Source organism: Puma concolor, chromosome E3, assembly GCF_028749965.1.
Source record: "Puma concolor isolate L17-30 chromosome E3, mPumCon1.1.hap2, whole genome shotgun sequence".
In the NCBI taxonomy this organism is placed as follows: domain Eukaryota; kingdom Metazoa; phylum Chordata; class Mammalia; order Carnivora; family Felidae; genus Puma; species Puma concolor.
This window is the reverse complement of record NC_141682.1, coordinates 32430635-32454519: the sequence shown is the minus strand read 5'-3', so window position 1 is coordinate 32454519 and position 23885 is coordinate 32430635. Positions and strand designations below refer to the sequence as shown.

The window sequence follows — 23885 nt, the reverse complement described above, 5'->3', positions numbered from 1 at the left end:
GCATTGAATAAATGTGCAAAAATTCAAGGGCTCACCGTGGGCCACCATCAAGTGGGCTGCACATGGGGCACGGTGGAAGTGGTAGAATCGTGGCAGGTAGCCCAGTGGTCGGGAGCCAGGGTCCTGGAGTCAGTCCTTCATTAGCGGTATGACCTTGAGCTAGCTTCTTCCACTCTGTGACAGCCTTTCCCTTCTTTAAGGCAGAAATGACAATGCCTGCCTTATAGAGCCCGCATAGCAAAGATGTTAGCAGCGCGTGGAAAGGATTTCCTGGCGTTGACTAAGCAGTGACTGAGGGGTAGCTGTGCCATTGCAGTTCTGTCTGTCATCATTACTGTTCTCATGGCTTTGAGCTCTGGTTCTATTTTCTCGGGTTTCAGAACCAAGTTCCTGAGGAACAGAAATGGTCAGTCAGTCCAGCTGTACCATCAGCAGCGTGATTTTTGGCAGGCCCAACTCAGATGAGCAAGAAAGCCTTCGCTAGAAAAGTGTCCACAAAGGAGAAAAACCTTAGGCCCCAAATAACCCGATAACAGCACCGTCCTGACCGTGAACGGTCGACCGTAGATTCTGTAGTGTTAAAATGAACCAAGTGCAAGACGTGTTCACCTTACAGGTGGATTTGCACGACTCACAGGTGAATGGCGTTCTGTCTCCAGCCCAAACAACCTCCTGGTGCCTTGCTGACAAGTGACAGGCCCAGAGAAGGTGGGACAGGTGACTTGGGTGAGGGGAGTCTGCCCTCTGAGCCTCACCGTTCGGTGCTTGTGTGTTCCAGGTGGCGGAGATGCATGGCGAGCTGATTGAGTTCAACGAGCGCCTGCACAGGGCCCTGGTGGCCAAGGAAGCCCTCGTGTCCCAGATGAGGCAGGAGCTCATCGACCTGCGCGGGCCGGTGAGTGCTCCCCCCCGGGAAGGTCCCAGCCCTGCCCTCCTGCCTGCTGTGTCGGTCTGTCTGCCCAGCCTCCGTGGCCCCCAACCCTGCTCCTCAGCTTGTTCGTTGTTGACTGTGTCAGGGGTGTAGAAGAAGAGTACAGAGATGGCCAGAGTGAGCTTCCGTGTACCCGCCGTCCAGCTGTTACATGTGCATTAACCTTCACTACGCTTGGTTTTCTTTGGATGGAAGGGGGTAGAATAAACACGATGATACCAGTTCCATTTGAAGCCCCCCTTTGTAATGTTTCATGCCCCGGCACCCCATAATCCGTATTCTGAAATGGGCGTGTAGCCTTCTCCTTCCTATTTTTATACTTTGCTACATACATACGTTTCAATTAGCCATAAGCAGTCTTGGTTCTGTTTAACTTTCACCTGCATGATGTCACTGTGTAAATCCCGTGGCCCCTTGTTTTTGCTGGTTTTTAACTCAATTTTGTGGTTTGAGGACTGTCTCACAAAGATCTTTAAACTGTGGCTCTCTCGATACTTGGGGCCACTTACGGTAGTCCCCCCATAGCCGTGGTTCTGCTTCCCGTGGTCTGGAAGCACCCCACACTCCTTCTGGTGAATTGTGAGAAGGTCAGCGGTGGCCTCATGCTACATCACGATGCCTGCATCACTCACCCCCCTTGATCCCGTCACTTAGGCCTTGGGTCATCGCACATCATCACAAGAAGAAGGGGGAGTACAGGACAGTAAGATTTTGAGAGAGGGGCTCATTCACATCTTTTATTACAGTATATTGCTAAAATTATTCAGTTATTTTCTGTTGCTAACCCCTTACTGTGCCTGATTTATAAATTAAACTTTGTCATAGGTATTCATATGTAGTAAAAAGCACAGTATGTGTATGCTTCAGTGCTGTCCATGGCTTCAGACATCCACTTAGGATCTTGGAATGTATCCCCTGCAGATACGTAAGGGGGGGCGATGGTAGTTACTTGTTGTGGGCTGTCCTATGCATCCTGGGTGTTTAGCAGCACCCCTGATTTCTACCCACTGGAGGCCAGCAGCACTCCAGGCTGTTACAGTGACCAAGAAGGCCTGCAGACATTGCCCGACGTTTCCTGAGGGGCAGGGGCCAAACCACCCTGGTTAGGAAGTCCTGGTCTAGTTCATTCACTTTCTTGACTCTAGTTCTCTATTGAACAATGTATTGCACTATTTTTTTTTTCAAAACATTTTTTAGTGTTTATTTTTGAGAGAGAGCGAGACAGCGCACAAGTGGGGAAGGAGCAGAGAGAGAGGGAGACACAGAATCCAAAGCAGGCTCCAGGCTCCGAGCCATCAGCACAGAGCCCGACGCGGGGCTCGAACTCACTAACTGTGAGATCATGACTGAGCTGAAGTCAGCCGCTTAACCAGCTGAGCCACCCAGGTGCCCCAGTACCACAGTATTTGTAATCCCGTCGTGTTTTATTGGACATTTGGGTTGTTTGCATTTACTTAGCTGTCACAAACCCAGATGCTGAGAGTGTTTCATCCTCCTGTGCACGTTTATGATAGCTTCTTCATCTCAGAGCTTTTATCATGTTAAATGTCAAATGCCCATAGGTAGGCAGGTAAGTTTAAAGCACGTCCTGTATCCCTGTGAAGTAGAACTGTCCTCAGTCGAGGTCAGCTTGTTTGAAGTTCTGCACCTGCTTCTCCCTTCTGTATTAATTTGAATCAAATACCGGGTGTGACTTCATCTGTACACAACTCCGTGTAGATCTTAGAAATAGGAAACCATGAATATACCATCGTCCCCTGTGTGTGACCATTAGTTCCTTTATACCATCAAATATCAGTGTTCATACTTCTTACTGTTCCATACCTTTTTATAGCTTTTTAAAAATTAGGATCCACATGAGGTCCACATGTTGTAATTGGTTATGTCCTTTATGTTTCTCTTCTTCTTAAAACCCTTGTTTGAATTTAGTGAAATACGACATAAAATTTACCATGTTAGCCAGTTTGACGTGTGCAGTTGTGTGGCTTTAGGTACACTCACGTTGTCGTGCAGCCCACACCACCGTCTGTCTCCTGACCGTGTTCATCTTCCCCAGCTGAACCTCTGCCCCACTCTACCCCGACGCCCCATTCCTCCCTCCTGCATCCCCTGCAACCAGTGTTGTGCTCCCTTTGTGTCTGGATTGAACCACTCGCTTATATTTCTGTTCATCTATGGAGTCCTCCAACTCTCTTTTCCTTAACATGTGTCTGCTGAAGACCGGGTCGTGTCACCACCTGAGACTCGCAGATCGCACCTCTACAGTGTTACTCCGCACGCCCCTCTGTTGCCTCTATTTTCTTAACTTGGCGCTTGGGTCTGGGCACTTGGATGTTGGTTTAATTTTCCCGCTAACATGCCTGTCGCTGGAGTGGTGTTTTCTATCAGGAGATGGATAGCTTCTGCTTGTCTCCCTTTACTATCTTAGTGGCCATTTATTAGCACTTCCTGCCTCCACTACGCAAATGTTTCCTTGAGATCCGTGTTATTGTTGTTGTTTATCACCTGTTGATTATCCCTCTGTCAGTGTGTAGGAGTTCCTGCCAACACTTGAACGTCTCTACGAATGCTTCTGGGTGTGAGGTGGTTTCCCTGGGATTTTTCTGATCACGAGCGGGGTGGGCCTTCTTGACATTTGCTGCCTGGTTATTTTGGCTTCCCCTTCTGTGACTTGTAGTCTTTGTCCACTTTCTACTGGGCTGTGTGTGTGTTTTCTTGCTGATTTCTAACAGTACTTCACATATCTTTTCAGTTACGCACGTTGTGAATATTCCCTACCAGCCTCGGGCTTACTCACGAACTTTTAATAAAATGGCAATTGCAAACCTATGGGAAAGGGAGAATCATTTAATGAAACCCCGTCACTCAGCTCTCCCAGTAATCAGCTCTGGGTCATTCTTGATTCATTCCTACTCAATTCAATCCCTTCCCAGCTCAAATTATTTGGATGCATGTCCAAGTCATCATACTATTTCAGACATAAATATTTGAGTATTTATCACTAAAAGATATTTACAGTACGATTATCGTACCTGAAAAATCAGTGATAATTCCTTAGTGTCTTCAGATATCCAGTCAGTGGTTAATTTTCTCCAGTTATCTGAAAAAAATGTTTTTGATTTATCTACTGTAATCAGGGTCTTAATGCAGTGCATACGTTGCAGTTGGGTGATAGGTCTCTGAAGCCTCTTAATTTGTATATTCCCTTCCATAGTCCTCCCTTCCCCACCTTGTGTTGCCACTATTGACAAACTTGGCCCTTTGAACTCTAGGTTTTCCTGTTTAGGATTTTGTTGATTGCGACCCTATGGTGATCCTTACCGTGTTCCTCTGTCCTTTGCCTTTCCTTTGAATTGATCATTAACTGTAGAGTCTTGATGAGTTTCAGGTTTGATTTTTTTTTCTTTTGGACATCTTGCTTTCACAGGTGGCGGTTTGTCCTTCCAATCAGGGTGCACGTAGGCATCAATGTGGGAAGGCACCACTGGAGGTACCGTCACACCAGACCCTCTTTGTTTCTCTGATGCCAGCGTGTGAATGTTGCCTCCTGTGCTTAAAGCCCTGTGGTGCATCCCTGATAGAGTTTGTTTCCCTCGCTCCTCACAAGTCCAAGATTTGTACGAGATCTCTGTGGAGCTCTTTCATTAGGGAGAGGCACATTTTCCTAAGACGGAAACACATTTCGTAAGTACCTATTGTGCACTAAGAACCCTTTGTGGCAGTTGATATCATCCTTGTTTTATAGGTTGACCGAGGCTCAGAGAGGTCCCCGAATCTCTGAGTATGTTGTGGAGCTGGATTCAAACTTGGATTTAATCACAAAGTCTGTTTTCTTTCTTACGCTCCACCAACTCTGGGCAATCGGGGGAACAAGTAAGGGGGCTTCCCTTGTGTTACCCATCAGCCTTCCAAGCAAGATCCCAAGGTCCCTCTGCGTGTCCTTCCCGCTGTGCCCCATGTTAAAGACCTCGGCAATGAGGTCTTTGAGCTGAGAAAGGACAGTGGGGTTGTAGCTGAGAAAGGACAGTGGGGTTGTAGTAACGGAGAACTCCCGGCGTTGACTTGTGTTTCAGAGTGTGGGTGGAACTGGTGTGGGGTGCAGGCAAGTGTCTCCCATATCCCTGCCCAGTGCAAGGGGTCCTGGCATATTCCATGGCCCACCTTACTGGAGGGGGCTTGATAGCAGGTGCAGACCCAGGAAGGCTCCCGTTCCTTAGTGTAGGTCAGATCCTATAGGAGTTGTCATGTGTCCTTTATGCTGAAAGAAAGATAGGTGGCTCTTGTCGCCGCAGATGCATTTTCAGAGTGCACCTTTGGTGCATTATTCTCTGTGTGAATGACAAATACTACTAACTAGTTGTTATAAATAAGCAACTCTGATTTTAATAGGTGACATTTATTAATTGATGTGTACCTCAAATTTAAATACCTCTAAAGTATTAGCCCTTCATTTAATCCTCACCGACCTCAGTGGTGATTACCATTATGACACCATTTTGCAGAAGCAGCACCTGAGGCTCAGACATGAAGTAACTCAGCCAAGCCCCCACAGCAAGAAGTGGGGGCTCTGTCTGCCTTGCAAGACTGGATTTTGCTTTAAACAATTGAAATTTGCAGACTTTTGGACTCTTGACAAATCTCGTTACACCCATGCTAAAAAGTCAAGCAGTGTAAGAGCGTTTAGTGAAAAGTGAATCTTCCTCCTGTGGCTGGCCCCCTCGTTTTTCTGCCTGGAGTCACTAACAATGACCAGTGTTGGGTTTGTCTTTTCAGAGATGAGGGATGCCTGGGGGCATCACACACACAGTCCTCCATGCTTTCGTAACTAGCTGCCGACTCCGTATAGGACTCCCCCCAGCCCCATTTAGCAGGGGGGGATCTTTTTATTTTACATGTAGCTCTACCTCATTCTTCTGTTGAAGAACTATGTCATGTTCCCTTAAAGTGGCAATACCATAATTTATTTAACCAGGCCCCTATTGATGGATATTGAGTTGTTTCTCGTTTTTACTTCCATGACAATGTTAGCATAACATTCTTGTGAAATCCTACTTTTGGATTAGAAGATTGTCGGGCAGTCTATGGGACTCAGCTCAGCCAGCTGATCCCCAGAAACCTTGCCTTGGAAGATTTCCAAGGCACTGGGGAGGACCACCCCCTTCTTCCATCCTCCCTGACCTCATTGCAGGAAACCCGTCTGGGGGGCCAGCATCCATGTAGCCATGTACCAGCTCACGATGTATCAAGTTCTGACAGTGTGTCAGGCACACATTGGGTCTTCGTGGTCATCCTCACTTAATTTTGGAGAGAAGCCTGTGAATCAAGTTGGGGTGTCACCCTCTTTTATAAATCTGGCAGCGGAAGTACAGAAGGGTTTAGGTCCCATCTGCCACCTCGTTACGGTGCCCCACAGTGGTGGGCCTCCAGCCTGTCGGTCGTCTTCAGCTCCATGGCCCTTGCTTCCTCGTTCTATGTACCCTTTGCTCCTGCTGTTCCCTCTGCCTTGAATAATGCTCTGTGCTCAGGCCTCAAACCATCAATATCAACTCCTCACTTCCTCAGGAAACCATGCTGATGCCCGCGACAAGGTCACATTTTCCCTGTAGAGTATGATGCTTACAAGCCTCTCTCCCTTCTTCTCTTAATGTAATTCTATGTGGATCTGTCACTGATTGTTATCTGTCTTCCCTGCTCCGGAAGAGCAAATTCTATGTCTCCTGCTTGCTTGGGGCCCAGTGATTCATGCAGTAGGTGCTGAGTTCATGTGGGTTGGCTCGTTGAGTGAATCATCAGATGAATGAATGAAAGTCCCAAGTAGGAAGTGCTGGAGTCCAGACTTCCCTGGAACCTTTGACGTGTAAGCCCACCTTCTCTCTGCCCTGCCATGTTTTTGTCTCTTGTCTGAATGTCCTTCAGGGCAGTGGCATCGATTCACACAGAGGTAGCTCTGACTGTCATGGGATCCTTTCCTGGAGGCAGGTGGTGCTGGACACAGGGAGGAGAGAGAAGAGAGGTCATTTAAGGGCCTGAAGACTGTGGGAAGAGCTGGCCATTTGGGCAGTGGTCCCCAGGGCACGCTTGACCTTGTCATTGCCCTGGGTCTGCTCTGCTTACCTCCCCAGAGTCAGACCACTGGGGCAAAAGGAAGGAGGAAGTTGTAAGCTCAGCTTCAGTTCTGGAGCCTTCTATGCCTTTGTGAGAAGCGTCTACCTTGGGAAGCTCAGGCTCTCCTGCGTTCATTTCCACTCGGCCCGGCTCTCTGCTCACCTTGGGTTTGACTTCCTCCTACACTGCCAGAGTGTCAAGGGCAGCCCTGGTTTTGCTGTATTTGGAAGCCCCACCTGGCCCTTGTACCAAGCGGGGATAACATGGCTCCCCTGGGCGGCTCGTGGAGAGGCTGCCAGTAAAACCGCTCGGTCGTGGGCTCGTGGCGGTGGCCTGACCCGTTTTCATGTCCGAATCGCCAGTGCCTAGCACCGACGTGCACGTAGTAGGTGCTTGCTGAGCGTTTGCTGAGTGAGAACTTCGTTTGCACAGAGCTCAGGAGGGGTGTGTGGCCCGGATGGGTGTTTTCAAAGATAGGAGCAGGGACATAGTTTGCTCCCACTGCTACCTTTTTGTGATGTTACAGACTTTGAAGCCAAGTTGCTTATTTTAAGAATGAGTTTGGGATTAGGGGTTGAAGTTTTTTCGTTTTCTTTTTTTGAATGTAGGTATTTTTAGGACTCTGCTCATTATTCTTTTCTCCCCCTCTGGTATAAGATGTGAATGAATGCCGGAGTTTTTTCTTTTTCTTTTTGCTTTTCTCTCTTTTTTTTTTTTTTTTTTCCTTCCACTTTTAGTGGGATTTGATTACAGCCCTGAGAGCTCTCTGGGAGAACGGCTCCTGCTTTGAATAATAAATGGAGACAGGGAAATAGAGCCTTGTAAGATTTTGAGGCGTGCGGGTCCATTAGAGGGGAAAGCTTAGGGCTGAGTTAGTCAACACGTGGGGGTTCGTTCCCCCTGGGGGAGCAGACATGGTCTCACTTCACGTCGTTGAAGTTGGATTCCTCTTCTCTTTCTTCTGCTCCTGCGCTGGGTCTCTGTCTCTCCATCCTGAGCATCCTTTAATTGCGTCTGCCCCCTCCACCCAGGCGGCAGAAATGGCCCAGTGTGTGTGACTTGAGGCGGCATTCACATCCTCTCCCCGCGACAGCAGCCCTGTGTAATGTGTGTCTTAGGTCCAGGGGTCACACGAGCTGACAGAGATGCAGGGAGCTCTTATGACCCAGCCTGAGGCACATGGCTTTGCGGTGGCACCCCATGCAAATCCGGGCCTTTCTCCTTTTTCAAACCGTGCCTCTGCCTCTTTCATTTTTGCTTTTTCATTTCAAGCAAAATTTAGTGTCTGATGTGCTCTAGGCCCGACACACTGGGTGGTTTTAAAGATCCAGATTCCTCTGTGGTGCCCACTCCCTACCTGCAAGATGAATCTGTCCCTTTCTTGTCTCCAGCTCATTCTGGACATCAAAGTAGTTTTTGTTTTGTTTTGTTTTTAAGGCATACTAATCACTTCATCTTCATCTCAGAAAGGGCTCTTTGGAAAACTTGGAATCTAGAGAAGGCAGTTTCCCAAAAACAGAACACTGATTCAGAGGGCATGCAAAGCTGGTGCCTTTAGAAGACGGGAGTGCAGTGGTGGAAGGATCCAGAAAATGTTAGATCAGAGCGTGTTCACTGGGCTTCCTTGCTGTAGCACTTCCCACAATGGTGCCTCCCCGCTCTCCAAAGGGGGTAGGTACAGCATGCGTTACATGCATTATTTCCCAAGATCATTTCCCCAAGGAGCATCTTTTTGAAAATTTTTTTAATGTTTGTGTATTTTTTTAAATATAATTTATTCTCAAATTAGTTTCCATACAACACCCAGTGCTCATCCCAGCAAGTGCTGTCCTCCCTGCCCATCACCCACTTTCCCGTCTCCCTCACGCCCCATCTACCCTTAGTTTGTTCTCAGTCCTTAAGAGGCTCTTATGGTTTGCCTCCCTCCCTGTCTGTAACTGTTTTTAGCCTTCCCCTCCCCCATGGTCTTCTTTTAAGTTTGTCAGGATGCACATATGAGTGAAAACATATGGTATCTGTCTTTCTCTCACTGACTTATTTCACTTAGCATAATACCCTCCAGTTCCAGCCACGTTGCTGCAAATGGCCAAATTTCATTCTTTCTCATTGCCAAGTAGTATTCCGTTGAATATATAAACCACATCTTCTTTATCCATTTGTCAATTGATAGACATTTAGGCTCTTTCCTTAATTTGGCTATTGTTGAAAGTGCTGCTATACACATTGGGGTACAGGTGCCCGTATGCATCAGTACTCCTGTATCCCTTGGGTAAATTCCTAGCAGTGCTATTGCCGGGTCATAGGGTAGGTCTATTTTTAATTTTTTGAGGAACCTCCACACTGTTTTCCAGAGTGGCTGCACCAGTTTGCCTTCCCACCAACAGTGCAAGAGGGTTCCCCTTTCTCCACATCCTCTCCAACATCTACGGTTTCCTGATTTGTTCATTTTAGCCACTCAGACCGGCATGAGGTGGTATCTTAGTGTGGTTTTGATTTGTAGTTCCCTGATGATGAATGACGTTGAGCATCTTTTCATGTGTCTGTCGGCCATCTGGATGTCTTCTTTGGCAAAGTGTCTACTCATGTCTTCTACCCATTTCTTCACTGGATTATTTGTTTTTCGGGTGTTGAAGTTTGTTCTTTACAGATTGTGGATACTAGCCCTTTATCAGATATGTAATTTGCAAATATCTTTTTCCATTCCGTCGGTTGCCTTCTAGTTTTGTTGATTGTTTCCTTTGCAGTGCAGAAGCTTTTTATCTTGATGAGGTCCCAGTAGTTCATTTTTGCTTCTAATTCCCTTCCCTTTGGAGATGTGTCGAGCAAGAAATTGCTGTGGCTGAGGTCAAAGAGGTTGTTGCCCGCTTTCTCCTCTTAGGGTTTTAATGGTTTCCTGTCCCACATTTGGATCCTTCATCCATTTTGGGTTTATTTTTGTGTATGGTGTAAGAAAGTCGTCTAGTTTCATCCTTCTGCGTGTTGCTGTCCAGGTCTCCCACCACCATTTGTTAAAGAGACTGACTTTTTTCCATTGGATACTCTTTCCTGCTTTGTCAAAGATTAGTTGGCCATACACTGTGGGTCCACTTCTGGGTTCTCTATTCTATTCCATTGGTCTCTGTGTCTGTTTTTGTGCCAGTACCGTACTGTCTTGATGATCACAGCTTTGTAGTAGAGGCTAAAGTCTGGGATTGTGATGCCTCCCATTTTGGTTTTTTTCTCCAATATTCCTTTGGCTATTTGGGGTCTTTTGTTTATTTTTGAGAGAAAGAGAGAGAGAAAGAAAGAGTGGGGTGGGGGGGGGATGCAGAGGGAGGGGGAGACAGAGAATTCAAAGCAGACTCCAGGCTGTCAGCACAGAGCTCAATGTGGGGCTTGAACTCCTGAACCGTGAGATCGTGACCGGAGACGAAGTCGGACGCTTAACCAACTGAACCACCCAGGCGCCCCAAGGAGCATCTTTTCTAAGATGTCTTTGGAGGAAGGCATTTGGGAAAGTTAGGGCCCAGTTACACACCGTTTTCGTTACCCACGCACCAGCTGGCAAGGGGATCAGGGAAGCCCGGTTTGTCTCATGGGCCTGTCTGGGCGTGCAGGGTGCAGGGGCTGGAGGGGAGGGAGTGACGCTGTGTGGCTGTGGGGTGCAGCGGGGTCTTTCGGTCCTGGCTCCGACTGGCTCTCCGCTCACCCCAGCTGGCCGGGGCCTCGGTCACCTGAGCAGCGCTGAACCCTGGCGCTCGGGGCCTCTTGCACAGGTGCTCTCGAGGAGCTGGCACTTCTTATTCTCGCTCAGATTACCTTCTCTCTCCTGCTCTGTCTGGTTGATTAACTCTTTCTCTGTTTCTTCTGTCCCATTGCGCTTCTCTCTTGCTGTTCTCCTGCCTGCTTCTCTTTCTCTCTCTCTGCTCCTTTCTTTCTCCGTCTGCCTGTCTTGATCTCTGGCTCTCTCTGACCTCCCAACCCCACTTCCTGCGTGTGCTTGGTCTCCGTCTGCCTGTCTGTCTCTTGCTCATGCCTGAACCCTTCTCTGCAGCCGGCTCACTCTGTGTCTCCCCTCCCCGCTCCTTCCCATTTTCTCTCCTTGGGTGAGCGTTCGTGTTGCCTGGTGATGGGAAGATGCCTGCTGTGCGTTGCAGCCGGCTCGACAAGCTCACAGCCTTTCCGTTTCTTCCTTGTTGCCCGACTTGTGTGCTCTGCACAGGGCCCCTGTGTGGTGGTATACCTTAGGACCAAGCTCCCAAAAGCCTTTGCAGACTGTCCCTTCCTGCCTGCTGCAACACGGTTCCCCTCTCTTGTGTTGAACTTAATTTCCCACGCAGACTGGTAGCTTTCTCGAGACGGGTCTGTGTTCACGTGCCTCTCCTTGGGCTGCCACCGGAGTCACTCCCGGAGCGTACGATGTGTAAATCTGACCACGTACCTGTAGGATCCATGGTTACACTCTCTTAACCACCATACTTGGTTATCCAAGGTGCTTTCCTGGATCCTGCAGGATAACAGACTTGCTGTTAATCCTTGCTCTAAGCTGCTTGGCATTTCCACAGGGCACCCTTCCTCTACTGTGGAAATGACCGTGCCTGGTGGGAGAGCAAGACAAGTAATTTAAAATTCAAGGTTGAGATCGATGGCGGAAAAAAAAAGAAACTCATCCCAAGTTTTTTAATATGGCTCACTTTGAAATGAAATGCTTCCTGGGACTTGCTTGGGATCGTTAAAACCTTCAGAGGGAATGCTTTCATTTGTGGGCTGATGCTATTTAAGTACAGAAGCTTAATAAGAAATATATTTTTCAGCTGGGCGGCACTTGCAGAATATCTAATGATCAAGTGCCAAATTGTCTGCTGCCCCACAGCAGCTCTAAACGTTGAGTTCCAAATTATAAGAGGCTTTTAAATTCAGCACTTGGACATTGGTGTTTTAATCGTCTACCGTCTTGAAGGAGATTATTTTTAAAAGTGCCATTTAAGAGAGGCTACTAAAAATATATCGCACATAGAGGCTTAGCTTAGAAATGTTAGTTTTTGACACAGAATCCTCCAGAAGGATGATTGCAGAACCCACTTTAGACCTCTCTGTGTCCCAGAATCAAAACCCCTCTTTCAGTCCAATATCTTTTTCTGCCCATGGGCACAGACCCTGAGTGATCACACACTCCTTGGCTTTAAAGCAAAGGGTTCTTCGGATCGCCAGTCTGTCTTCCCACATGTGCCCAGGTCAAACTCTTGCCCCTGGTTTAGCTTGGCTTGCTCACCACCATGGATAGTTGAGTTCCATAGGAGAGCCCCGAGGGGCTACAGTTTGGGGTCCAGGTGGGCAGTACCTGGCTACCTGGGACATACGGGTATGGAACTTTGAAAGCACATTTTCGTGACGATCAGGGTTTTGTGTCTGTTGGCAAATGCAGCACGTGCAAGCTTTGCCCCCAAGCCGGTCTCCTATGGATGCAACCAGGAAACACTGGCAAGGTGCAGAAGAGTCCAGACTTAGACACCTAGTGCTCCACAGTGATTTCAGCTGTGCGTTGAGAGAGGCACTGGCTGCCCTGGCTGAGGCTGCCTGTGGGTCGCTCATGTTTTGTGTGTCTGTCTTACATAGAGTGTGGGCCCATTGCAGGGAGGTGGCAGACGTGGAAGAAAGGGGCTCTGGCTTTGACGAGGTCAAAGACGAGAATATGTTCTCTGTGACGTGCATTGTGACTTGGCTTGGAGACAGAGGTCTACACGGACAGAGGTCTGACTCTGGCACCTTTCCTGCCACTGCTTCTGAAGAAAGAGAAGCCACAATTACAAGGCGGCTTTTGGCCCCCCTGTTACCTTTTCTCCCTTCCCCAGCACAGCTTTGCGAATGGCTCGTTTGACTTTGCTGCCCACAGCTCCACCAGCAGAATTGGCAGCCAAGATGCTCCTGTGCTGACAGGCACTGTGCCCCATTGGATTCTCTACCAAGTCCTTCTGAAACAAGCCTATCTTCCTTGTTTGTTTCCACCTGACCCGAAAGTTCACATTTGGATGAAGCGGAGTCCTGCGCTGGCGACACACACACGTGATTGGCACCAGCAAGGCCCGCTCTTACTTGGCTAATGGGGTGGCTGTGACCTCACTCTGCCCTCTGCGGAAGCTGCTCCCGGACTCCACTCCTGCCTCCCACAAAAGGACCTTGTGTTGCTTTGCTCCCCACTGTTGTGTATTTTATCGGCCTGTAAGTTTCTCAGTACGATGTCATTAGCACAGAAAAGGGGCTCCTGTGATTCGGGCCTCCAGTGGGACTCCTGTATGGGTTGTTCTGGGCCAGGACCTCTGTCCCTTGTGGTGGGAATGAAGCACTGTCCTTGACTCATTTTTGCAGACCTCCCCAACCTGCTCTAGTCTGTCCCCACCCTGCCTTATAAATCTTTCTGACCAAGACATTAAACCCTAATGTAATTTCTTTTATTTCTGTTACATTAACACCGTATTTCTGAGGACACAGAACCACATGATTACACTTGTACAAACCCTCTAATTAGATATATTAGATGTACTTATGCCTTAATTTAATAAATTTTTCTTTGTGATGATAGAGTTCCCTTCCCTACCAGTTACATGTGACTTTCTCCATTTTTATTTTTTAGGTTTCTTCCTAATTTTTATAATCTTTTTTTAAAAAATAAAGGCCCATCTGTACTTCCTGCTTTCCTGGCCCGTTATAAATTTAGGGCTGCTGTGTTGGGCAGTGAACACTTTGAGCTGAGTGGCATCTGGACATCAAAACGATCTTCCAGTTGGCTCTGGAAGCTTTCCCCGTCTTCTTGAAGTAGATTTATGTAATCTCCCCGTAAAAACAAATGGTGTTTTTGCTCTGTGTTTCTTGCAAGTTGAGTCTCTGGCTAGTTGGTTTGTGGGATCCAGAGTTGATGATGGCTGGATATGTTGCTGTCTTTCTTTTGGGAGATTATGCGACTGGATTGGAACCAGATGCATCTCGGTAAAGGGATTCCTGATGAATTGGCACAAAGCCAAGCCATTGCCTCCCTTGATCTGTTCGTTTGGAAACGACCTCTTGATATACAGCGTCATCTTGGAATCCATGGGGTTCTTGAGCGCCCCCCTTGCCTGAGCGCCCCCCTTGCCAATGGGGACTGCAGAGCTGCTGCGCTTATTTTTGAGGAAAATGATTTTACTGACCAGGATTCGAGTGGTTTTCTCCCAGATACTCAAGGGGCTTGTCCACACCAAAATGAGGGGTTGTGATTTGAGTGGTGTTTCTAGCGGGGCATTTGTGATCTGACTTGGCCAACAATTCTGATGAAGTTGGAAAAACCTCAGGTCCCGTTGGGCTTTTATTTCCGTTCTGGGCAAGTGGCTTTCTTCTTGCTGTCCTGGGGTATTCTTGCCTGTGGCGGCATGGGGGTGTGTAGCCTCTAATGGGAATCGCCTCTTTCCCGTTACAGGAAGGTCCACAGCCATCTCTTGGCCCCAACACCTTGATACAGTGCTGATGTCTTTTTAGCTCTGTTGCTCAAAGAATCTCGTGGATGCTGAAGCAGGACCTGGCTGTCACCTTCTTCCTCGCCTCTTACTAATGGCCCTTGGGTCACGGAGCTCTGCCCCTTCCGTTTGATCTCCATGCTAGTGGCAGGGCCTTGCTCCTCTGCCTTCTGAATTTCGGAAGACCTGCTTCCATTTTTTTTTTTCCTAAGTTATATAAATAGGAATATATTCTTGAAAGAAATTAAATAATACATATATATAAAATGTACACTGGACAGAATACAAAATACAGGTGTCCCCCTCCCAGAGATCTTTCCTGTGAAGAGGTTTGGTATCTATCCTTCCAGATATACTTATGCATCTACATAAAGACAGATGTATGTACCTGTACTTTACTATTTTTAACAGCCAGTTGGGACTGGCTTTCTCCATTCATAAGCATGAGTTGGCATTTCCTTCCTTCCCTGTCTTCCAGATCTTTTCCGTCCCTCACAGACCAGCTCGTTCTCAAGCGCTTTTTGTGGCTTTGTCGGTAGTGAGTGGTTTGTATTTTTAACTTGCTCAGAATTTCTGTAATCCTGTTTTCTCCGCTGGGCCACCCATTTTGTCTACTTTTCTTATGGCCTCCTTTGTTGATTCATTTGTTCTCTTGAATTACACTCAGGTAATTGCTTCTGCCGCTCAACAGAGGCTAGTTGTACAATGGGGGGAGCCCAGAGATACGTTCACACGTATCTGCAGTGGCGTGTGATTGTGTGTGACAAGTGGTAGGCTCTCCAGACCTGGTTGTTGAATGAATGAGCAAACTGGAAAGACTTCTGTAGAAGTGGGTGTAATGGTGGCACAGGGGTGGGTGAGTTAACCGCTGGGATTGACTGGGAAGGCTTCAAACGGGACATGTTTGTCTTGGGTTTTGAAGGATGAGTAGAAATCGGTCAGGAGGATGGGCCTGTTAGAGGAAATAGCGGTGTAAGTCAGCACGGTTTGTGTGTGGATATTATCCGCTGCTTTGGTGGGGTTATCTTTTTGCTTCTGTGTCAGATAATGAGGTCCTTAAAAATGGGAGGGGCATTTATGTTCCTCCCTACAACTACTATTTTTTGAGCACTTACTGTATACCCAATTCTTTCGCAAGTATTTTACTTCCAGCAGCAAGCCCGAGTAAGTGCTCTCCTATCCCTTTTAGGGATGAGGAAATGAAGGTGCAAGTGAAATAGATACTGTCCCTAAGTCCTTGTGACGAGTAAGGGACCGAGCTGGTAAGTATCCGCTTTTTTCAGCACAGTCTGTAAAGAGGACTGGGAGGCACCTGGATGGCTCAGTCGGTTAAGCATCCAACTTCAGCTCATGTCATGATATCACAGTTCGTGGGTTTGAGCCCCACGTCGGGCTCTGTGCTGACAGCTCAGAGCCTGGAGCCTGCTTGGGATTCTGCGTCTCCCTCTCTCTCTGCCCCTCTCCCTGCTCGCGCTCTGTCTCTTTCTCTCAAATAAACTAAAAATCAAAAAGTTAAGCAGGACTGGGGATGCCCACCAGAGAGAGTTGTATGAGGCTTGAGTTAAAGGAGATAACGGTTCTCAATCATGCACGGCAGGGGGTCAGATACCGCCTTGTCATCACCCTAATAAAATAGCACCCCCGTGCTTTATGTTTCTACATAGCACTTACCCTGCTCGGGGTAGAGTTGTTTAATTGCCGTCTTCCCCTTAATCCCTTTATACTCCACTGTGTCCCCAGCTCCGGGTAGAGACTTTTAAGTATTTGTTGAATGAATACATATTAGTTTCCGCTCCTCACTGTAGCGTCTGAAGTTTGGATGCCCAGGAAATACTCGGTGAATTTGCCTCAAGCTAAACATTCTATGCCAGTTGCCTACGCCAGCAAGGGACTGTGGATTTATGTGTCACAAGACGATCAACATTGCTGTTTTCTTTTTTTGTTTGCTGTCATGTGTGAGGAGCTATCATATGTCTCCCGCCCCTGATTTTCCTGATGGTCTCGATTTAAACGGTTTCCAATTTGAGTATGAAATTATCCATCAGTCACAGCGCGAACTCGTGCTTTCCTCGGTGGCTCGTCAGAATAAGCCAGAGCTTAATTGGAGAGACAACTCTTGGGAGAGTAAGGGCTCGCTGGGGAAGACATGCCCCTTCTGCCCCCCAGCCCCTCCTCTGGAACATTGCTTCTCTCCCCGGATACTGGTCCCAGTCTTGTCCATCCCCCAGATCGAGTGTGGATGGTGCCTCGTTAGTTAGCGCCCTCTGTGAGTTGGGGGCTGAGCAGGGCACTGGCGATGCAGAGAACAGGTCCCAGACTGTCTCCTGGACCCTCAGCCTGCATTGCGGAGGACACCCCACGTGCGCTGAGGTCTGCCCCTAGCCTGGGGGTGTCTGCTCTTCTGCATCTCAGTGTTCTGAGAGGACACAGCAGGGAGGAACGCCCGGTCCTCGGATCCGTGCTCCCCAAGGTGTGAGGCATGTGGTCCTGCTCTTAGGCGGGATCATTTCAAGTGGCTCATGAGCCCAGTGTTAACTAACATGGGCCCTGCAAGGGAGGGGAGTGGTTTTCTTTGCCTGGGGCTTTCAGCAGTGCTGGTGTCTTGACTGCTTCCGTGACCCCCTCACACAGTGAACAGGGGCCTCAGGGGCAGGGTGCTGGTCAGCCGTGGCGTCTAGAAGTCTAGATGCTGTGGCTCAACCCCAGGTCAGCTGGAGGGGTGTCTCTGAAGCGTGGCCAGGACATCCCTTGGTGACTCAGGTGCTTCTAAGGCAGGCAGGGGTCAGAACCACTGACGCTTTGAATTTCAGAAAGTTGCACTCGTTGGCTTTGGCTTTCTATATATAGCAAGTAACATCGATCGGCTCTTTGCTAGAGTGATTCCATTTATAAGTAGACTTTGTAAGAAAAAAGGCGGGTTGATTTGAGAAACTACATTAGTAAACAGTAGTGCAGATGGTACACGAGTGTGGCGCAGTCGTGTTGGTGCCTCTTGACGGGCTCGGGTCGATCACAGTGTCAGCATTTGAGGCCCCGGTATTTTGGCTCCCACAGGATCCCTGGGGCTGATTCCCCCTCAAGAGTAGCCCGGAAACAGCGCCCACAGCTCGTTAGCACATCTCCTCGGGGATTCTGCTGGTTATCCATCTCCGCGTGGCAAGTGGTCCCAGAACTTAGAGGCAGAAACAGCATCTTGAAATAACCGTACTTTATGGTTTCACAGGAAGCCGGGTGCGCTTGGCCTTCAGCCTCCCCGGCTGCAGACTTCGCAAGGCCCCGGGCCGGGAAGGGTCTGCTTCCTGGCTCTCGAGTGTGGTTGCTGGCAGGACTCTGTTTCTCACGGCCTGTCAGACCCAGAGGCTCAGTCCCTGTTGGGCTGTGGGCTGGAGGCCACCCTCCTTCCTCCCCACACGGGTTTATTGTGGCCATTTGCCTCACCGAAGTCAGCAAGCCCAGAAAGCAGCGGACACGAGGAAGACGGGGGTTACCTGTAACCACTCGGGGAAGTAGCACCCCATCACCTCTACCCTCCCTCTTCATTAGGAGCCAGTCGCCGGGGCCCCCACACTGAGGGAAAGGGGGCCACGCTGGGGCAGGAAGGTCAGGAGACGGGAGCCACCGGGATGCATTTGGGGAGGCTGCTCAGCACAAGAAGCTTGCCGAACACACCTGCTCCTTCGTGTCCCCGTCACCTGCAGGGGCGCCCCTGGGGGAGACTTCTTGCAGGTCCTGATGCCAGGAGATGTGCCACTTTGAAGCCATCGTGGGTGATTTTGTGGACTGAGAGGATCCTGGGGCTGGTTTTATTTCACTCTTTGGTCGCAAGGCATCTGTTCAGTTGACTGTGTAGAAAGAAGCGATCGGCTGTGGAGAAATGGACAACCTGGAGCTCCCGTGGCCGGACTTTGTGTGCAGAGCCTTCCGCTCCAGTCCGGAAGTCCTACTTCTGTCTTTATCTCGTCCCTGTCTCCTTGTGGCTTGCTTTATTCTACCCCGTTGCAGATACTGTCACGTGCCTGAAACTTCACGGGTCTGGGGGTTTAGAGAACGTGGGATCTGGGAGTTGCGTTCTGTTTAGGGTGGGCTGTGGGTTTCTCAGGCGCAGAGCTGACCATATTACCTCCGTCCTGGTGCCTGGGGACTCCAACCAGGAGCGAGCGGGCGAGGCTGGCGTTGAAAGCCCCCCGCTAGTTGGCTTGCCGCGGAATCACCACTCACAACCGGAGGAACGGTGGCCACGGCTTCTCGTGTTCTGCAAGCCTCTCTGCTGCAGTAACAGCATGGTTCTGGACAAGGCGTGTTACCTCTTTGAGCCCCACTTTTCCCGTCTACAAAATGGGGTGTAGGCCTTCAGTCAGAGGAGGCTGTGTTGTGTTGTAGTCACAAACAGCTCTAAAAGGTCGGTACGGAAAACACAGAGGTTTCCTTCTCAGTCACGTTCCGCATCCTCACGGTTGGCTGGGCTGCTGCATCGTCACCGTCTTCGCACCCAGACCCACATCACAGAGAGGGAAAGAGTCTGGCCAGGCACTCGCACTCCGTCTCAGACCTTCCACCCAGGTAGGGCACACGTCCCTTCCCTCTCCATTGGCAGAGCACGGCCCACGGACGCATGTCACTGCAGGCGGGAGGGGGAGCACGGCATTGCCAGTATCAGGAAGGAGCGTTGCGGGTGGCCTTGGTGACTTCTGCAGGGGGCACCTTCTCAGGCTGGTGGTGAGGGTTCCGTCAGAGGACGCGTGCAGAGCGCTACAGCCTGGCGTCCAGTTCCCGCTCGTGAGCAGTGATGCTGTGGTTATGGCCGTGGTAACGATGCTGAGCAGACAGGTCAGGCTTATCTAGGGGCCCGGCTGACAAGCCTTTGTCTTCGTGATCTTTTCCTCCAGCGCCTGTGTCGTGGGGTCCTTGGGTTCCTGAGTTCCGAGTACTGTGCTTTGAACTGGGGATCGGAGGCGAGACCGACGTGGTCTGTGTCCTCAGATCGCTCACAGTCTGTCCTTGGCAGCAGGAAATGGAAGGATTTCCTTTGGGTTTTCATTTTCATGGCTTGACCTTTGTAGGGAACCATACAGAATACAAGAAATGCTGGAGCTGGAAGGGGCCGTTGTTTCTGTACCACTTAGGGTGTTTTCGGGGACAGAAGCACAGAACCGAAGCTAAAGCAGGTTCAGCAAAGCCAGGAATTGGTTTTGCTGGATGACTGAAAAGTTTAGAGCTTGGTGAGCAGTGTGCCTGGCTGTTCCTCCTGTCAGTCGTCCTCAAGAGAAAGAATACAACTCTCTGTCCAGCGCTGCCCCGCACATCCCCAACATTGTCTCCGATCAAACCAGATTTGTCGTGGGCCAGTCTTGAACTGGTCACTAGGACCACGTGGGCAGGATGTGCTGTTTGACCTAAGAGATTTAGTGCCTCTTCTGGGGTCGAGGCGTAGGGTTTTTTCCACCCAGATCTCTTGTAAGGTGATTTCCCAGGAGGGGAATGTGCCAGGCTGTGGACAGCCACGGTCTACACCTGTATCTTGTCCCTCCCTTTCCTTGGGGGAAAACAAGCTCAGAGCAGCGAAGTGACTTGCCTGCTGCCCCTTGGCACATGAGAGACAGAGCGGGAGCTGGCCGTGGTCTAGGACTGTGCGCTCCTGCTGCTTTGACTTAGTTCCAGAAACATCTTCGTGAAGAGTTGCCCGTTTCAAGGGGTCGGGGAAACTTCCCATGTTGGGAGATGTGATTATACCACAGATGTTAAATGATACTGTGCCTGGTGTCTTTAATCAGCAAAACTTCATTATTTATTGCCCGGTTATAGTAGATTGAAAAGTAGGCAGATTTCTCCCTGGCAGGACTATGTCTTATGTCCTGTCTGTGTGGGTGGCAGTTTGGGGCTCTGATGGAGGGTTTTGGTGATTGGCTCCCTCGGTCATCAGTACCAGCGAGTGGGCACTGCCCAGCGGTGACGAGGCCATTGTCAAGCTGGTTGTGGGAGGCACTGGTGTGGGGGGAGTGGGGCAGTTAACTTTCATGGGTGAGTATTCCCGGAAGTGGCTGTCCTGGAGTTATTGCCAGTCTCCAGCGTTGCGCATCGCGGTGCAGGTTGTCCAGGAGGCGTGTTCCAGAATGTGCCATTTTAGTGTTTGAGGACAGAGCGCTCAGCTCAAGAATCCTTTCCCAATTTCTTCTCTCGTTGCCATAATCTTTGAGTCGTGCAGACTGGATCTCCTAAGGCTAATCACCTGCGTGAACTGTTCTGTGGTATTTATTTACCCTCCCACCCCTCTGGCCTTTCCAGGAGCTGACAGCACAGTGGGACAGGTCAGGTGGGTGAACTTAGGACACGATTTGCCTCTGTAGTCACCACGTTCCTCATAGAAGAACACGTCTTCCAGCCAGCCCCTACCCCCTGGTCTTTGGAAATGACCATCTTTACCAGTGAGGGACACCTTGACCCTCCCTTACTCATGCGTTGAGATACTTTCCAAGTGCCTCCTGTGTGTCAGGCCCTGGGATACAACCCACCGGTATGTAATTTCTTTGACTTAATCCATAGTAAGCCCAGCAGGGGAGTAGTGCCTGCCTGCTTCACCACTGGGAAGGGCGGGGCTGGGGACGCCGGGACTTTGGGCATGCTGTGTGGAGACAGTGTCCTGTCCTGGAGTGGGTCCTGGACCCCACGCTGCCTGGGTCCTCTCCCAGGAACCCTGCACCCTTAAGCAAGTCGGGTCACCTCTCGGAGTCCTGAGTCCTCGTCCCCATCTGTGCATAAAATGCACGCATAACAAGGCCTGGTCTGGAATGAGAGGGGGGTCAGCGTAACAAACGACCACAGGTCTGGTGGTTGACGACAGCACAACACGCATTGGTTGTCTCTCGGTCGTGGAGGCCAGAAGCCTGAAATCCAAGCGCGGGCACCAGCAGGGCCTGGCTCCATCTGGAGGCTCCAGGGGCGGATCCTTCCTTGATGTCCCTGGCGGCTGCTGGCCATCCCATCCGTGACCGCCATTCCTCCTGCCCTGCCCTGAGCCCCCCAGCCTGTGGCTGCCAGATGGCTGTCCGGTCGAGCAGCTGCGGTGTGGCCACTAAGGTTGGGGTTCCTGGTAAAATGTCATTCAGGAGGAGGGGTCTGCCTTAAAACCACTGGAAGCCTCGAAACTACAAGGAATGGAAAATCCACGGGTACGTTTGTAGCCTGGGATAAATCGTTCCCACACGTGTGGCAAATGCAGATGCGAGCTCAGTGTAAATGGAAAAGAGGTGAAGGGTGAGAAAGAGAATAAAAAGCCTTTATTCCAGAAGAGAGGACACAGCAAAGAAGAGGTGCGGCAGCTGGGTTTCTGTTCTGACAGGTGGAGCCCGGGTTCAGTCCTCGTGTCTCTGGCCCCGTGGGGAAGGCGGGCCGTGTCAGTTCTCCACTCCTCACGGCGCGGCCGACAGGCTCTAGAAAATGCAGGGGCCGGGGAAAAAGCCGACAGCTTGCTGTCGCGTCCCGACCTCCCCACGGGGGCTGGCGCACTCAGGCGTGGCCGGTGAGCGGGCCCCGAGGGGCCCCGGACAGATGAGGAGATGGGGTGCGTTGTGAAAAGTGGAAAATGGGGTCTGATCAAACATGAGCCCAAGGGAAAGACTGAGGTTGTGAGCCGCCTGTGATGGTTTTCCTGTTGTCCTTGTGCAGGGAGGTGGGAGGGCGGCTTGGGATGGGAGGGTGACGAAAGCAGAGTGGCAGTGCCCTGGGCAGCGTGCAGACATGACGAGGTCGTGGGTGTTGGCTCCAATTTACAGACCAGGAGACCAAGGCACAAGGATTCTTGGTTAGTAAGTGGCGAGACCCAGGTCTGCCTTACCTTAGGACAGCAGGCCGTGTGTGTCCCTGAGGACCTCTGCAGCCCAAAGTGATCAGTACAGAGCTTCCTGAGGAGCAGACCTCTCTACCCCTGCCCCCAGGTGCCTGAAGCGGCGTCCAGGGTGTGGCTTTCATGTTTGTAAGCAGTAGAAGTGAGACCCCCGAAGGAGACATTCCAGAGCCATCTGGCTTTTACTTGAACATGAGCAGCGCCTGCTCAGCGCTGATGGGATCACTGCGCTCGCGACGGTAAAAATACTGTCCCTGTGTGTCGTTAGCGGCAACCCGCCTGGGCGCGCCGTGCTCTAACCACCCAAGCGCCTTCTTTGCTCGTTACAAGAAGCCGCCTTTCAGAGGCGCTCAGTCTTCCGGGTTCCTTCCTTCCCAGATGAGCCTGTATGCTTGTTTTGGACCCGCGTTTCTTGGTGGAGAGGCAGCAGGTGTAGTGGAAAGAACGTGGCCTGGAATTCAGCCAGACCTGGCTTTGAATTCTCGCTGTGTCCCTGGGCGCATCACTCAGCCTCTCTGAGCCTCTGGCAGGATGTGGGGCACCATCTACTGAGAGCTCCCTCTGGGCATTTCATGAATAAAAGCGAGTAAGTGACTGGATCTCTAAATGCCATATATCATCAGTCCTCTCGGGCACGATCCAGGCCCTCCTTTCGCTCTTTAGCCTCTGAGAATCATTTCATTGGGCTGTGGAAATCAAATCATTGGTTCCTCCCCGCCAAGAAGAGTTGACTGTTACCCTGAAATTACCAGTAATTTTTCTCTGGCTGTTCCGTCATCAAGTGGATCAGGAGTTGGCCAAGTTTCTCTGTAAACGCCCAGATAGCACGTGTTTTAGGAAGGCGGGCCACACTGTTTCTGTCACAGTTGCTCGACCTTGTGGAGGTAATGTGAAGGCCGCCCTAGATGATAAAGGTTGTACAAGCATCCCTGTGTTCCAGCGAGAATTTATTTACCAAAGCAGGCTGGGATTGGCCCACGGGCCGTGGTGTGCCGGTCCCTGATCTGCCGTATGGGGAAGCCCTGGGTTTCAGGCTCGAATTGGCAATGTGAATGTGCAACTGTCTCTGCCCTGGAGGGTTGCCCCAGCGACACGCTTACCCTTGTGCACTCAAGGGGCTGGGCGGTGGAAGGGGGGGGGGGGGAGAAGGGGGTGCTGTTTGCAAGGAGACGGCATCAGAGGTGATAGACGTGGCAGGAACCTTCTGTTGTCCCTGTAGTCTGATGTCTCCAATGGGTTCACCTAGATGTACCCTCATCCGCTGCTGGGCGATACTGAGCTGCTCAGACCTGGTGCTCTAACATCCACAGTACCTGTTACTGCTCCTGAGTGCTGCTTGGTGGCCTCTGCTGGGCTGTAAGTGACCATCACTGTTGTGTCTGCGTGTGCTTGGGGAAGTCCTGCACGCACACTCCACTTCCCCACGATCCTAGCGAGGCCGGCTTTGGATGCTCGTGTTTGCACCTCCTGGTTGCCCTGTGCCGCTCCATGGGAGGTAAGGGTGAAATGAGAATGAATGAGGTGGTTCCCTAGTGGTCTCTGA

At 50.3% G+C, this 23885-nt stretch overlaps 1 protein-coding gene across 4 annotated transcripts in view; it reads left to right on the top strand.

Annotated features, from left to right (window-relative positions):
* The window catches only part of SNX29 (sorting nexin 29), a 497953-nt gene that overhangs the window by 325410 nt on the left and 148658 nt on the right, over nucleotides 1-23885 (top strand). For all 4 annotated transcript variants that reach the window (XM_086691204.1, XM_086691206.1, XM_086691205.1 and 1 more), the window contains one exon: nucleotides 779-895. In XM_086691204.1, coding sequence (XP_086547330.1) covers nucleotides 779-895 — 117 coding nt within the window. The remainder of the gene's footprint in view (nucleotides 1-778; nucleotides 896-23885) is intronic.